The 16763-nt window shown below is 44.7% G+C and overlaps 1 protein-coding gene across 7 annotated transcripts in view; it reads left to right on the top strand.

Moving 5' to 3' along the window:
• Window positions 1-16763, top strand: part of LOC134923288 (EF-hand calcium-binding domain-containing protein 6-like) — a 386436-nt gene that overhangs the window by 324219 nt on the left and 45454 nt on the right. For 6 of the 7 annotated variants that reach the window (XM_063920743.1, XM_063920740.1, XM_063920737.1 and 3 more), the window contains one exon: window positions 15098-15257. In XM_063920743.1, coding sequence (XP_063776813.1) covers window positions 15098-15257 — 160 coding nt within the window. Of the gene's footprint in view, window positions 1-14859; window positions 14982-15097; window positions 15258-16763 lie in introns of those variants that run through there. The other variant, XM_063920742.1, reaches the window with a different exon arrangement.

The raw sequence follows: 16763 nt of genomic DNA, 5'->3' as shown, positions 1-16763 counted from the left end.
TTCTGTTCCGTACAGCTCAAAGGGTTTCCCATAATCTGGCATACCTAATGCTGGCGCCTGCGTTAGGCACTGTTTAAGTCTCTCAAATGCCATCTCGGATTCGTCTGTATGCGAAATCCGATCAGGTTTGTTTGATGAGACCATCTCCTGCAAAGGTAATGCTAGAATGGAAAAACCTGGGATCCAGTTACGGCAATACCCACACATTCCTAAAAACGTTCTGATCTGTTGCTGGGTTTGTGGCAGAGTCATGTCTCTAATTGCTTGAATTCTATCAGCGGTCAGGTGTCTCAGTCCTTGTGTTAGACAGTGTCCCAGATATTTTACTTTAGGCTGGCATAATTGTAATTTGTCTTTGGAAACCTTGTGTCCTGTGTCTGAAAGATGAAACAGGAGCTGTTTCGTATCCTTCAGGGACGCTTCCAGTGAATCTGAACACAGTAGTAAATCGTCTACGTACTGTATCAATATTGATCCACTCTCTGGTTGGAAAGACTGTAAACAATCATGCAAAGCCTGGGGAAATATACTTGGACTGTCTATGAAACCTTGTGGTAATCGAGTCCATGTGTATTGGACTCCTCTGTATGTAAATGCAAACAAATATTGTCTGTCAGGGTGCAGAGGTACCGAGAAGAAAGCGGAGCAGAGGTCAATAACAGTGAAAAATTTCGCAGTGGGAGGGATCTGCATAAGGATGACAGCTGGATTTGGCACTATGGGGAACTGACTCTCAACTATTTTGTTAATCCCCCTTAGATACTGCACTAGCCGGTAACCCCTCCCCCCACTCTTTTTCACAGGGAAGATGGGACTATTGGCAGTGCTGGATGTTCTTACCAAAATGCCCTGTTGTAGCAAGCGCTCTATTACGGGATATACTCCTAACTCCACCTCTGGCTTCAGAGGGTATTGTGGGATTTTTGGAGCTATCCTACCATCTTTTACTTGCACAACTACTGGAGCTACGTTTGCCATTAATCCAGTGTCTTGTCCATCTTTAGTCCAAAGTGACTCTGGTATTTGGGATGTCATTTTTTCTACCTGGGATGGATTCCTATTTAACATAACAGTGTGGGACATTAATTTTGATGGGGAGTCTAACATGTCTCGCACTTCCTGAGCGTGATTCTCAGGTATGTCTAAGAATACACCTTCAGGAGTACAATAAATGACACACCCCATTTTACACAATAAATCTCTTCCCAGGAGATTAGTCGGTGCCGATGCCGCCAGCAAAAAGGAATGCTTGGTATGCAAAGGCCCTATTGTAATCTCTGCTGGTTTGCTAACAGGGTAGTGCTGGACTACTCCCGTTACTCCCATGGCTGGAATTGTCTTACCAGTGGTTCTCATGCCCACTGTCGAATTTATCACTGATTTGGCCGCCCCCGTATCTACAAGAAAGTTTAATGATTTACCAGCTACATCAATTGCAATTTCCGGTTCACTTCCAAGACTTGCAATCAATTTTACTGGCTGCAGATTACAGGTGTGGCCACACCCCTATTGGGTATGGTGACCTCCCTGAATCCCGCTGGCAGCAACTACTTGAGAGGGGGTTAACTGGGAACTACCAGAGGCTTGCCAGTCTCTGTTCGGGGGATATCTTTTTGTTTCCCCTGCATGTGGCTCATAACTCCATTTCTGCGGACCCTGATCCCAATTTCGTGTGTCATGTCGTTGTCTAGGGGGTTGATATGATTTTTGTGAATTTTTCGCTCTACAGTCTCGTGCCATGTGTCCCTGTCTATGACAAAAATAACAAGTTACCACATTTGACTTACCCACAGGGTTTGGTGATTTATACAAAGGTTGCCTTGTGGTCAGGGCCTGTATACTTACGGACATTAACTTATCACTTTGTAATTCCCTGTGTCTGGTGATATTCCGATCATGATCAACAGCTGCCTCTCTCAAAGTAGCCACCGACAGACCTCGCCAACATGGTTGCGTGGTCTGTACCCTTGTCTTTAATGCTTCTTTTAAACCATCCATTAGCACAGATACTGCTACTTCTTTATGATTTATGTTTGTTTTAATGTCTTCTATGCCTGTGTATTTAGCCATTTCTAGTAATGCCCTGTGGAAATATTCTGAAGCTGTCTCTGACTCTTTTTGTTTAATGGAGAAAATTTTGTTCCATTTAACTACAGCTGGAAAATACTCTTTTAATTGTAAATTTATTCTTTTTACATTGTCTTGGTTGTACACATCCGTAAGGGATACATCCTGATCCAATCCACAGTCAGCTAAAAATTGAGCTGAGTCGACATTGGAGGGTAAACATGCCCTCAGCAATATCTGCCAGTCTTTGTTATTGGGCTCTACAGTGTTCCCTAGGTCTCTGATGTATTTCTGACTAGCAACTAGATCTTTTCTAGGATCAGGGAATTCAGACACTATGGTTCTTAATTCCATCTGGGAAAACGGGCTGTACATGGCAATGTTCCTGACAGGAGTGATTCCTGTAGTGTCAGTTTTCCCATTTGGCACTGCTATTACCCTAACGGGATTAAGTCTACTAACATCCTTCTGAATAGATTCTACAGCTTGTGGTGAAATGGTTTCAGCATAGTGTATGGTGCCATACTTACCCGTTGATACGACCTCACCTGTCCCTCCGCTAGGGGCCTTTAATACTAATCTTACGGGTTGGGCTGTGCCCACTGCTGTTTCTGATATGGTGGCTGCTAGAGAGAGCGCTGATATTGTTGTCGATTCGTCCTCTTGATCACACTCCTGGGGAAAGTTTAGAACAGGGTACAACTTGCACGGGTTAATATTTGCATTAGTTAACTTATTAACATTATCCTTAACATTTATACAGTTACTAAGTGCTTGTTTATTACACCCTAGTGCGTCATTCTCCGCAACCAACTTCTCTCCCGTTATGTAAGGTGGCGGTGGTGCCGTAGCTATCAGTTTCCTGATAGGGTTGGATCCCGCCGCCTGAGCCAATCCTCTCTGTATTTCACCCTCCTGTTGCCATAACTGTAAATAATCATAATGTTTGATCCGTCTCTTTGTTGATTTAATGAGACATATCCTTCTCCTTAGATTTAGTAACACATCTGGGCTAAAGCTGCCTACTCTTGGGAACTTCTCCCCGTCATGTACAGTCATTCTTTCCCATTCATCACATAAAACCTCTGTGTGTGAACCGTATTTTTCACACATTACATACCTTGCCGACCCGATTGGTCGGTTTACTGAATCAACCCGAACCGAGGTTGATCGCCCCCTACCCGAACAACTGGCCCCCATAACTTGCAGGTGTTGCTTTCACTACCTCTGACCTTCAATCAGGGTCTTCAGCGAACCCTTACAAAAACCAAAATGTTCAAGGTAGGCCGACGGTGAAGTTTACCGAGTACCCCACTCACTCGCCCACGCCGACCAATACGCCCACACACTGCTTCAGCGCTGGCGTACTCGACCTAGGGCCCCTATGAACCTTTGTTTACTGGAACATGCGAGTGTGATCCGCAGAGCATTAACCCTTTCCAGTAACTGTTGGTTGTTGGACAATTCCTGAGTGACCAGCGAACTTCCCTTAAAAAATAAAAAATTACACAAATCACGTTAGAATGTACAAATAGCGTTTATGACCCCTTTCGTACGCAAATGGTACTGGGTCAAATTACTAACTAATGCACACAATCACGTGCGGTACAATCGTTCAGCACATAAGCAACTAATCTTATGTGCGGAGCGACCAGTGGAATCGAAATTTAGCAGCTGCGAATTCCTTCAGCCTGAGCTTTATGGCCTATATGGGTTCCGCACCAACTAGAGATGAGCGCCTGAAATTTTTCGGGTTTTGTGTTTTGGTTTTGGGTTCGGTTCCGCGGCCGTGTTTTGGGTTCGAACGCGTTTTGGCAAAACCTCACCGAATTTTTTTTGTCGGATTCGGGTGTGTTTTGGATTCGGGTGTTTTTTCAAAAAACACTAAAAAACAGCTTAAATCATAGAATTTGGGGGTCATTTTGATCCCAAAGTATTATTAACCTCAAAAACCATAATTTACACTCATTTTCAGTCTATTCTGAATACCTCACACCTCACAATATTATTTTTAGTCCTAAAATTTGCACCGAGGTCGCTGTGTGAGTAAGATAAGCGACCCTAGTGGCCGACACAAACACCGGGCCCATCTAGGAGTGGCACTGCAGTGTCACGCAGGATGTCCCTTCCAAAAAACCCTCCCCAAACAGCACATGACGCAAAGAAAAAAAGAGGCGCAATGAGGTAGCTGTGTGAGTAAGATTAGCGACCCTAGTGGCCGACACAAACACCGGGCCCATCTAGGAGTGGCACTGCAGTGTCACGCAGGATGGCCCTTCCAAAAAACCCTCCCCAAACAGCACATGACGCAAAGAAAAAAAGAGGCGCAATGAGGTAGCTGTGTGAGTAAGATTAGCGACCCTAGTGGCCGACACAAACACCGGGCCCATCTAGGAGTGGCACTGCAGTGTCACGCAGGATGTCCCTTCCAAAAAACCCTCCCCAAACAGCACATGACGCAAAGAAAAAAAGAGGCGCAATGAGGTAGCTGTGTGAGTAAGATTAGCGACCCTAGTGGCCGACACAAACACCGGGCCCATCTAGGAGTGGCACTGCAGTGTCACGCAGGATGTCCCTTCCAAAAAACCCTCCCCAAACAGCACATGACGCAAAGAAAAAAAGAGGCGCAATGAGGTAGCTGACTGTGTGAGTAAGATTAGCGACCCTAGTGGCCGACACAAACACCGGGCCCATCTAGGAGTGGCACTGCAGTGTCACGCAGGATGTCCCTTCCAAAAAACTCTCCCCAATCAGCACATGATGCAAAGAAAAAGAAAAGAAAAAAGAGGTGCAAGATGGAATTGTCCTTGGGCCCTCCCACCCACCCTTATGTTGTATAAACAAAACAGGACATGCACACTTTAACCAACCCATCATTTCAGTGACAGGGTCTGCCACACGACTGTGACTGATATGACGGGTTGGTTTGGACCCCCCCCCAAAAAAGAAGCAATTAATCTCTCCTTGCACAAACTGGCTCTACAGAGGCAAGATGTCCACCTCATCTTCACCCTCCGATATATCACCGTGTACATCCCCCTCCTCACAGATTATCAATTCGTCCCCACTGGAATCCACCATCTCAGCTCCCTGTGTACTTTGTGGAGGCAATTGCTGCTGGTCAATGTCTCCGCGGAGGAATTGATTATAATTCATTTTAATGAACATCATCTTCTCCACATTTTCTGGATGTAACCTCGTACGCCGATTGCTGACAAGGTGAGCGGCGGCACTAAACACTCTTTCGGAGTACACACTTGTGGGAGGGCAACTTAGGTAGAATAAAGCCAGTTTGTGCAAGGGCCTCCAAATTGCCTCTTTTTCCTGCCAGTATAAGTACGGACTGTGTGACGTGCCTACTTGGATGCGGTCACTCATATAATCCTCCACCATTCTATCAATGTTGAGAGAATCATATGCAGTGACAGTAGACGACATGTCCGTAATCGTTGTCAGGTCCTTCAGTCCGGACCAGATGTCAGCATCAGCAGTCGCTCCAGACTGCCCTGCATCACCGCCAGCGGGTGGGCTCGGAATTCTGAGCCTTTTCCTCGCACCCCCAGTTGCGGGAGAATGTGAAGGAGGAGATGTTGACAGGTCGCGTTCCGCTTGACTTGACAATTTTGTCACCAGCAGGTCTTTCAACCCCAGCAGACTTGTGTCTGCCGGAAAGAGAGATCCAAGGTAGGCTTTAAATCTAGGATCGAGCACGGTGGCCAAAATGTAGTGCTCTGATTTCAACAGATTGACCACCCGTGAATCCTTGTTAAGCGAATTAAGGGCTGCATCCACAAGTCCCACATGCCTAGCGGAATCGCTCCCTTTTAGCTCCTTCTTCAATGCCTCCAGCTTCTTCTGCAAAAGCCTGATGAGGGGAATGACCTGACTCAGGCTGGCAGTGTCTGAACTGACTTCACGTGTGGCAAGTTCAAAGGGCATCAGAACCTTGCACAACGTTGAAATCATTCTCCACTGCACTTGAGACAGGTGCATTCCACCTCCTATATCGTGCTCAATTGTATAGGCTTGAATGGCCTTTTGCTGCTCCTCCAACCTCTGAAGCATATAGAGGGTTGAATTCCACCTCGTTACCACTTCTTGCTTCAGATGATGGCAGGGCAGGTTCAGTAGTTTTTGGTGGTGCTCCAGTCTTCTGTACGTGGTGCCTGTACGCCGAAAGTGTCCCGCAATTTTTCTGGCCACCGACAGCATCTCTTGCACGCCCCTGTCGTTTTTTAAAAAATTCTGCACCACCAAATTCAAGGTATGTGCAAAACATGGGACGTGCTGGAATTTGCCCATATTTAATGCACACACAATATTGCTGGCGTTGTCCGATGCCACAAATCCACAGGAGAGTCCAATTGGGGTAAGCCATTCCGCGATGATCTTCCTCAGTTGCCGTAAGAGGTTTTCAGCTGTGTGCGTATTCTGGAAAGCGGTGATACAAAGCGTAGCCTGCCTAGGAAAGAGTTGGCGTTTGCGAGATGCTGCTACTGGTGCCGCCGCTGCTGTTCTTGCGGCGGGAGTCCATACATCTACCCAGTGGGCTGTCACAGTCATATAGTCCTGACCCTGCCCTGCTCCACTTGTCCACATGTCCGTGGTTAAGTGGACATTGGGTACAACTGCATTTTTTAGGACACTGGTGAGTCTTTTTCTGACGTCCGTGTACATTCTCGGTATCGCCTGCCTAGAGAAGTGGAACCTAGATGGTATTTGGTAACGGGGGCACACTGCCTCAATAAATTGTCTAGTTCCCTGTGAACTAACGGCGGATACCGGACGCACGTCTAACACCAACATAGTTGTCAAGGCCTCAGTTATCCGCTTTGCAGTAGGATGACTGCTGTGATATTTCATCTTCCTCGCAAAGGACTGTTGAACAGTCAATTGCTTACTGGAAGTAGTACAAGTGGGCTTACGACTTCCCCTCTGGGATGACCATCGACTCCCAGCGGCAACAACAGCAGCGCCAGCAGCAGTAGGCGTTACACGCAAGGATGCATCGGAGGAATCCCAGGCAGGAGAGGACTCGTCAGAATTGCCAGTGACATGGCCTGCAGGACTATTGGCATTCCTGGGGAAGGAGGAAATTGACACTGAGGGAGTTGGTGGGGTGGTTTGCGTGAGCTTGGTTACAAGAGGAAGGGATTTACTGGTCAGTGGACTGCTTCCGCTGTCACCCAAAGTTTTTGAACTTGTCACTGACTTATTATGAATGCGCTGCAGGTGACGTATAAGGGAGGATGTTCCGAGGTGGTTAACGTCCTTACCCCTACTTATTACAGCTTGACAAAGGGAACACACGGCTTGACACCTGTTGTCCGCATTTCTGGTGAAATACCTCCACACCGAAGAGCTGATTTTTTTGGTATTTTCACCTGGCATGTCAACGGCCATATTCCTCCCACGGACAACAGGTGTCTCCCCGGGTGCCTGACTTAAACAAACCACCTCACCATCAGAATCCTCCTGGTCAATTTCCTCCCCAGCGCCAGCAACACCCATATCCTCCTCATCCTGGTGTACTTCAACACTGACATCTTCAATCTGACTATCAGGAACTGGACTGCGGGTGCTCCTTCCAGCACTTGCAGGGGGCGTGCAAATGGTGGAAGGCGCATGCTCTTCACGTCCAGTGTTGGGAAGGTCAGGCATCGCAACCGACACAATTGGACTCTCCTTGTGGATTTGGGATTTCGAAGAATGCACAGTTCTTTGCTGTGCTGCTTTTGCCAGCTTGAGTCTTTTCATTTTTCTAGCGAGAGGCTGAGTGCTTCCATCCTCATGTGAAGCTGAACCACTAGCCATGAACATAGGCCAGGGCCTCAGCCGTTCCTTGCCACTCCGTGTGGTAAATGGCATATTGGCAAGTTTACGCTTCTCCTCCGACAATTTTATTTTAGGTTTTGGAGTCCTTTTTTTACTGATATTTGGTGTTTTGGATTTGACATGCTCTGTACTATGACATTGGGCATCGGCCTTGGCAGACGACGTTGCTGGCATTTCATCGTCTCGGCCATGACTAGTGGCAGCAGCTTCAGCACGAGGTGGAAGTGGATCTTGATCTTTCCCTAATTTTGGAACCTCAACATTTTTGTTCTCCATATTTTAATAGGCACAACTAAAAGGCACCTCAGGTAAACAATGGAGATGGATGGATTGGATACTAGTATACAATTATGGACGGGCTGCCGAGTGCCGACACAGAGGTAGCCACAGCCGTGAACTACCGCACTGTACTGTGTCTGCTGCTAATATATAGACTGGTTGATAAAGAGATAGTATACTCGTAACTAGTATGTATGTATAAAGAAAGAAAAAAAAACCACGGTTAGGTGGTATATACAATTATGGACGGGCTGCCGAGTGCCGACACAGAGGTAGCCACAGCCGTGAACTACCGCACTGTACTGTGTCTGCTGCTAATATAGACTGGTTGATAAAGAGATAGTATACTCGTAACTAGTATGTATGTATAAAGAAAGAAAAAAAAAACACGGTTAGGTGGTATATACAATTATGGACGGGCTGCCGAGTGCCGACACAGAGGTAGCCACAGCCGTGAACTACCGCACTGTACTGTGTCTGCTGCTAATATAGACTGGTTGATAAAGAGATAGTATACTCGTAACTAGTATGACTATAAAGAAAGAAAAAAAAACCACGGTTAGGTGGTATATACAATTATGGACGGGCTGCCGAGTGCCGACACAGAGGTAGCCACAGCCGTGAACTACCGCACTGTACTGTGTCTGCTGCTAATATATAGACTGGTTGATAAAGAGATAGTATACTCGTAACTAGTATGTATGTATAAAGAAAGAAAAAAAAAACACGGTTAGGTGGTATATACAATTATGGACGGGCTGCCGAGTGCCGACACAGAGGTAGCCACAGCCGTGAACTACCGCACTGTACTGTGTCTGCTGCTAATATAGACTGGTTGATAAAGAGATAGTATACTCGTAACTAGTATGTATGTATAAAGAAAGAAAAAAAAACCACGGTTAGGTGGTATATACAATTATGGACGGGCTGCCGAGTGCCGACACAGAGGTAGCCACAGCCGTGAACTACCGCACTGTACTGTGTCTGCTGCTAATATATAGACTGGTTGATAAAGAGATAGTATACTCGTAACTAGTATGTATGTATAAAGAAAGAAAAAAAAACCACGGTTAGGTGGTATATACAATTATGGACGGGCTGCCGAGTGCCGACACAGAGGTAGCCACAGCCGTGAACTACCGCACTGTACTGTGTCTGCTGCTAATATAGACTGGTTGATAAAGAGATAGTATACTCGTAACTAGTATGTATGTATAAAGAAAGAAAAAAAAACCACGGTTAGGTGGTATATACAATTATGGACGGGCTGCCGAGTGCCGACACAGAGGTAGCCACAGCCGTGAACTACCGCACTGTACTGTGTCTGCTGCTAATATAGACTGGTTGATAAAGAGATAGTATACTCGTAACTAGTATGACTATAAAGAAAGAAAAAAAAACCACGGTTAGGTGGTATATACAATTATGGACGGGCTGCCGAGTGCCGACACAGAGGTAGCCACAGCCGTGAACTACCGCACTGTACTGTGTCTGCTGCTAATATATAGACTGGTTGATAAAGAGATAGTATACTCGTAACTAGTATGTATGTATAAAGAAAGAAAAAAAAACCACGGTTAGGTGGTATATACAATTATGGACGGGCTGCCGAGTGCCGACACAGAGGTAGCCACAGCCGTGAACTACCGCACTGTACTGTGTCTGCTGCTAATATAGACTGGTTGATAAAGAGATAGTATACTACTAATATTATATATACTGGTGGTCAGGTCACTGGTCACTAGTCACACTGGCAGTGGCACTCCTGCAGCAAAAGTGTGCACTGTTTAATTTTAATATAATATTATGTACTCCTGGCTCCTGCTATAACCTATAACTGGCACTGCAGTAGTGCTCCCCAATCTCCCCCACAATTATAAGCTGTGTGAGCTGAGCAGTCAGACAGATATATAATATATATAGATGATGCAGCACACTGGCCTGAGCCTGAGCAGTGCACACAGATATGGTATGTGACTGACTGAGTCACTGTGTGTATCGCTTTTTTCAGGCAGAGAACGGATATATTAAATAAACTGCACTGTGTGTCTGGTGGTCACTCACTATATAATATATTATGTACTCCTGGCTCCTGCTATAACCTATAACTGGCACTGCAGTAGTGCTCCCCAGTCTCCCCCACAATTATAAGCTGTGTGAGCTGAGCAGTCAGACAGATATATATAATATTATATATAGATAATAGATGATGCAGCACACTGGCCTGAGCCTGAGCAGTGCACACAGATATGGTATGTGACTGAGTCACTGTGTGCTGTGTATCGCTTTTTTCAGGCAGAGAACGGATTATAAAGTAAACTGCACTGTCCTCACTAGTAAACTCTCTCCACTCAGTCTCTACACTTCTACAGTAACAGTACTCCTCCTAGTCAGCTCCAGTAAATCTCTCTCAGTCTCTTATAATCTAAATGGAGAGGACGCCAGCCACGTCCTCTCCCTATCAATCTCAATGCACGTGTGAAAATGGCGGCGACGCGCGGCTCCTTATATAGAATCCGAGTCTCGCGATAGAATCCGAGCCTCGCGAGAATCCGACAGCGTCATGATGACGTTCGGGCGCGCTCGGGTTAACCGAGCAAGGCGGGAAGATCCGAGTCGCTCGGACCCGTGAAAAAAAACATGAAGTTCTGGCGGGTTCGGATTCAGAGAAACCGAACCCGCTCATCTCTAGCACCAACCCTTTCTGGTGTTGGGCTACTTGTCTCTATTTATAGCGGACTTCCTTGTCTGCTGTACCTGGACCTCCTGGTCTGTTCTGGACCTCCTGGTCTGTGCTACAGTATGACCTCCTGGTCTGCTATACTCTAATGCTCTTTGTATATTTAACAAGGGATGCCTCCCTAGCCACCGTGCATGTCACTTACACGTATGTAATTCACGAGAACTCGATGATTTCTGTGGTTCAATCCCCAAAAATTGTAGAAACTTATATATGCAAACACTCACTCACCACATGTACACTTTACTTTTGTTTCTATTTCTATTTCTGCGCAGAAATTTCTTTCCTTTAGACCAGATGAGTCGTAAATTTAGAGAAGGATCTATTAATTTAAATTTCAGACACTAAAATTGACTTGCGCTATTTATCGCGTTGCCACCTTTTCGCCTGTTTAAAATAACACTTATCGTGTGATTTGTTACGTGGGCGTACCCGGACACTCCGTTGCGTAATATACGCTGCGTGCGTCGGCCTTTGGGTTGCGTACGCGAGTCTCAGCCTTTTGTTAGAGACACGTGTACGCAAGGCAGATATCCACCGTAACACAATTAACACGTTTATCAATGTAGGTGATCCTCGATCATCTACCGAGCACCACACAAGTCTCTCCTTGTATCTTAGGCAAAGCTGTGTGCGTGTTTTACAAATTACCCCTTAAATGTATTACCTTTACTCTTTAACTACTGATAGCAACAAATCTTTCTTAGCCCGTTAACAATTGTGAAATGGCAAACAGGAGAGTGATATGAAAATACACGAATGGAAAGAAATGCAGATACATGCGTGCGTGCGTACGCAAGACAGAAATAAACAGTTTTAAAAGACACTAGCGTATTGTTCTTACCTCCGGTTCCGGATTCCTTCAGCACTCTTTACTAAGCGAAGCAGACGCTTATCCAGACAGCACTACGAGGAATATGACCTCCCGCCCTTTGCTGATGGATAATGTCTGCTGAAATTACCTAGTGCAGATATGTGAAGGACGGACGAGCCCCCAGTTGATAAAGCCTAATATTTATCTTACTTAAAACCCTCTAAAAGGTGAAAGAACACAGTACGCTATTGGCGTATGGTATACCGTAAGGGTACGCACGTTGCGTAACAATCGCTTAGCCGTAGTCGAGACGCTCTAGCGTCACGTTCGCTTACGGCCAAGAGATCACAGGCAGGCACGCTATAGGCTGCCGACTAACGTAATGATATACTATTAGCGTAGCGGTGGCTTGGGACCACGAGGAGATCACAAGCGTCGCTGATGCTCACAATGTTAAACCTTTACAACTATACCATAAACAATGTATTTATGCAATAAACCTTGGTGCAGTGATAAGGTGAAAATGCAACACAGTGTAAGCTGGTTTACACTAAAGCTGTTTGAGCGATAGAGACGCTAATATTACCCACTGCAATATAATGAACACACACACAATACCGGTCTAAGGGTCTAACGCCTTTTAAGGAAATGAATGAACATTCAAAAAGAATAATACAATACAAGTCATACACTACCAATATAACATAGACTACCTAACCAGATAACTACACATGAAATACAATAGCAGTACAATAACACTTAAGAGAAAGAGAGAGAAAGAGGAGAAGAGAGAGGGAGAGATATATGGCTCACAATAACAAGAAAGACAATATGATTGCGGAGAAAACTTACGCTCAAGGGAAACAATCGCATGCGCCTCTGGATATCCAGCTCCCGATTATCAGCAATGAGAACCGTTGAAGAGAATAGAAAGCTGGATCAGGTCGGCTTTTCCTTTTATACCCTACACATAATACAGTACAATGGTCCTATATTCTTATTGTTCATTGGACACAGGAATTCCTCTTCGCATTATAACAAAAGGTCATAGGTTGATTCATACAGGTGGGCTGTGACTATTTCCAACTGCTCAGGTGGGTGGGAAACTAGGTTTCCCGCCGCATGGATAATAAAGTGCAAATAATAGTAAATGTCCATAAACTTCTTATGTCCATAACTACTCGCACGAGCGATTAATCTGCTTCAAACCAACACCGGAATATTGCTAATTAAATACTCTTCCGATGGATACTAAACACCACTGTATAACCCTTGTCTGACCCTTCGTATCAAACAAAGAGGGATCTCTTTGTCTATGAACATGCTACATTAACTAAACTTATAGAGTCTATCAAAGGGACCATAATCTACGAAATACATTATATGGTAAAAATATGTAACGATCGAGTCGCACGCTAGGAGCACATAAACTCTACCGTAAATGCGCATACCGTGCGCCTGCGGGTGCACGCAACAGCGAATATGCGCACGCACGGGAGAGCGTACGCATGCGCAGCGGGGACACATATGAGGTGCAAATATGGCAGTGTGCATCATGATATTTTTCTGACTTTGACATGAATGTATTAAAATGCTATTGCCAGGAGTCGGCCTCCGATAAGGGCTCGCCCTGGCAAAGAGCTGGAAGCAGTGTGATAGTGTAATGGGTTCCTGGCACGCCTATAGGCTACTACTTGAGATGGCATTATCCTATAGGGGCCAAGCACCGGAACGCTTTGCAGCCCCCATAGAAACCTTCTACATGCCTTCTGCTGCTTTAAGTGTATTTGAAAACCAACACTTCTGCTACTTATATTACTACCATTTATGGTCTACATGAACTAAATGCAACAAACACACACACACACACAATGTACGTTTTTCTTCATGAGACGCTGCATGTCAAAGAGTTTCCAGACAAAGAAATCAAACACAGAAGAAATATAGCTACCAGAAAAACATCAGCGATGAGAATTTTGCTTTACAACCATACCTATAATAGACATTCCTTACATACATATCTGTTGTCTATACTGTACCCTTTAAGGTTGAAGCAAGTGTGAAGGAGGAAAAGGGTATTAGGATGTAGGGGGGTATTCAATTATCTCCGGTAATCTCGGAGCTATTGAATTCGCCCCCCTGTCTATTCAATTGAGGCCTGTTTTCACCCATTTTTTAGGGAAGTTTTCACCATGCCTTTTCACAGGTTTTTTTTTTTTTTATGAAAAGGCATTGGCGTAAAATGCCTCAAAATCGGCAAAAATGGCCTGCGTTTTCACCAGCGCAGGTGAGAAAATGTGGATTAGACAAAAAAACAGCCCTGCTATTAAATAAGGCAAATCCTCATTCGCCCTAAAAATAGTGAAAAGTCATGTTTTTTTCGCCTAGGTGAAAAAAACTGAACTAATTGAATACCCCCATAGTGGGGGAATGAGGGGGTGAAAACAAGTCAGCAGCAACAAGAGGATGAACTGGAGGCCCCTATTTCTGAATACCTAGAATAGGGGAGTTGGAAAATGCAAATCATGACCTCCAAACTTGATAAGTGCCTCATGGGCAGAAGGGATTTCCAGTGTTTGGCTATTAACAACTTAGAGGCATTACACATACCCCATTAGATTGTTAGTACGGTAAGATGCTGAACACAAGGGCCCTTGTAGCAAAAGCACCGGCAGATCATTAGGAACTGTTACAGGAGGTAAGTTCTAGGAAACTGAAGGTACTGGCCCAAAACAGTGTAATTAGAGTAATCACTGAGCACTCCCACCATATGTGGGAGAAAGTGGCAACCATACTGTAATTTTGCTAACATTGGTTCAGTTAGGAGTCATATAGCAGTGAGTGTAAATGTTCTATGATGCTAACATTAATGGAGGCCGTAGCAATGTTGCTTTTGATGCAAGAATATCCCTGGTCATCCAAGACCAATCCGAGGTCTCGTACACCTGTGTTTGAGTATTATTATTTTTTTATGTAATCCCCGACCCTGTTTATATGACATAGAGGGGCATCACACCTTGGAACCAGGTTGCTGTATTGTTAGTTCTCCTGATGTCTCTGCAGCAAAGCTTCTGTCAGTCTACACTTGCCTCAGTACTGCAATGCTTTCTGCCACTGCTCACAGGGACTTTGAGAGATAGCTGTGTCAGCAGCATGAGGCTGCATGATAAAGTGGTAAGAGGAAGATCTGTCATGAGCCATGGTGCCCAAAGATCCAGAAGAAGGGGTGACAAGGGTAGGAGTCCTGAAGGTCAGGTGAGGGTGAGTAAGCAGGGATAACAAACGAAAAATAAATGGTTGAATGTGACATAAGTACATAAACCTTCATTTGTATAAACTACTGGCTTCCATTTAATTTTAAGGGTATCCTACTTTGAGTTTCTGCAACCCTTTGTGCCCCGCCGGAAAGCTTTGAAGACTAAAACCAACATGGAGGCAGTTATGCGAAGCTCACAGGAAGAAGATGATTCATCTAATCATGCTGATGGGCTTGAGAGTCTGACATCTAGAATGCGCAAGAAGGTAAATTTATATGAGTAATAAACAATGTACTAAAGATTAAAAGGGATTAAACATTGGTTGCAAAAATGGAGGTTCTATTGCTGGGCAGATCTTAGTATTGATCCATGATGTTATAGAAACATTGGATGGACAAATAAACCTGTAAAGTCTGAAACATTTGCAACTGTCATATGATACACACACACACACACACACACACACACACACACACACACACACACACACACACACACACACACACACACACACACACACACACACACACACACACACACACACACACACTGTAATTTGATTGTGCCAGTCTTATTCTGAATGATTTGGAAGTTGCCTTGGTCTTGTATTTCTCCAACTTTCCATGGAACAATCAGTGGTGAAAGAAGCTGTTTGAGATTAGTTCTTATGGGTAATATGTGCGGTCATATGGAAAAGAAATACCCTCGACTAAAACTGTGCTTTTACATATCATCACATAATTAACAATCATCAAGTCATCATTAAGTTCTAATATGTGATAAATCTATTTACATGTAACCAGTCACACATAACAGATTCTACTTTATCATTATTTACTCAATGTTATGATATAACCGAGAAATTGTGTAAGACTCTTAGAACTACGTTACAGAGGTCTTTGCCTATAAAAGCCACCCTTTTCCCATGACGAGAGATGCTCTCACCGGTACTGAGATGCCGCCAGCACTTAACTCAGGCTTACACAAATAACCATGTGACCGCAGGAAATAGGCTGAACTAGAAGTAGTACACTTGCAGTTGTACTGAAATGCAGAAAATTAGCAATTGCAGCATAAGGAAAACTGACAGGACTACGGAAATATTCAAACAGAGCAGAATATGCAGAGAGCAGGAGACCATAGACCAGACAGTAGAGGCGAAGTGAATTCAGGACTGCAGCAGCACAGACTTTACACCAAAGCACCAGGTTCAGGAAGCTAAACACCAGGCCATGAAGCTACAACTGACAAGGAGGCTAAGCCCTGGCTGCCTTCTATTACACACAACGGCCAATCAGAATGCCTCAACAAAGACAGGCCCCTAAATAAAAATATTCTGCAGGTGTAGAGCTACACATAGCAGTATTGAGTGTCTCAGTAATTAGAACCAACTGAGACCTCTCAGTGCAGCCACAAGCTGACGTCCCGGACTCCTAGCGATGGCCGGCCCCAACATGGCAAGTGGTTACTGATGCTGCATTCCGGATTGCCAGTCTCCTAGTGACAGTCTGAATCTGGAAGAAGGTAGTGAGCCGCAGCGCTGCCTGCATCGGCTCATAACACACAACTAAAAATGCACCAACAAGTAGAAGTCATGTGTCAAAACATAGTAAGTATCTTGCAGAACTGTATATAAAGAAATAACTGGGAGTAACTTAATGTGTATGAATTTATTGATGATTTTGAAAAATTCTGATCCACTCCTCCTTACAACACCGCCTCAGCTTATTGATGTACAATGGCATATGTTTATGCACAGCATTCATAAACT

Source organism: Pseudophryne corroboree, chromosome 1, assembly GCF_028390025.1.
Source record: "Pseudophryne corroboree isolate aPseCor3 chromosome 1, aPseCor3.hap2, whole genome shotgun sequence".
In the NCBI taxonomy this organism is placed as follows: domain Eukaryota; kingdom Metazoa; phylum Chordata; class Amphibia; order Anura; family Myobatrachidae; genus Pseudophryne; species Pseudophryne corroboree.
Note: the sequence above shows the minus strand (reverse complement) of the source record. Positions and strands in the feature narration are given on the sequence as shown.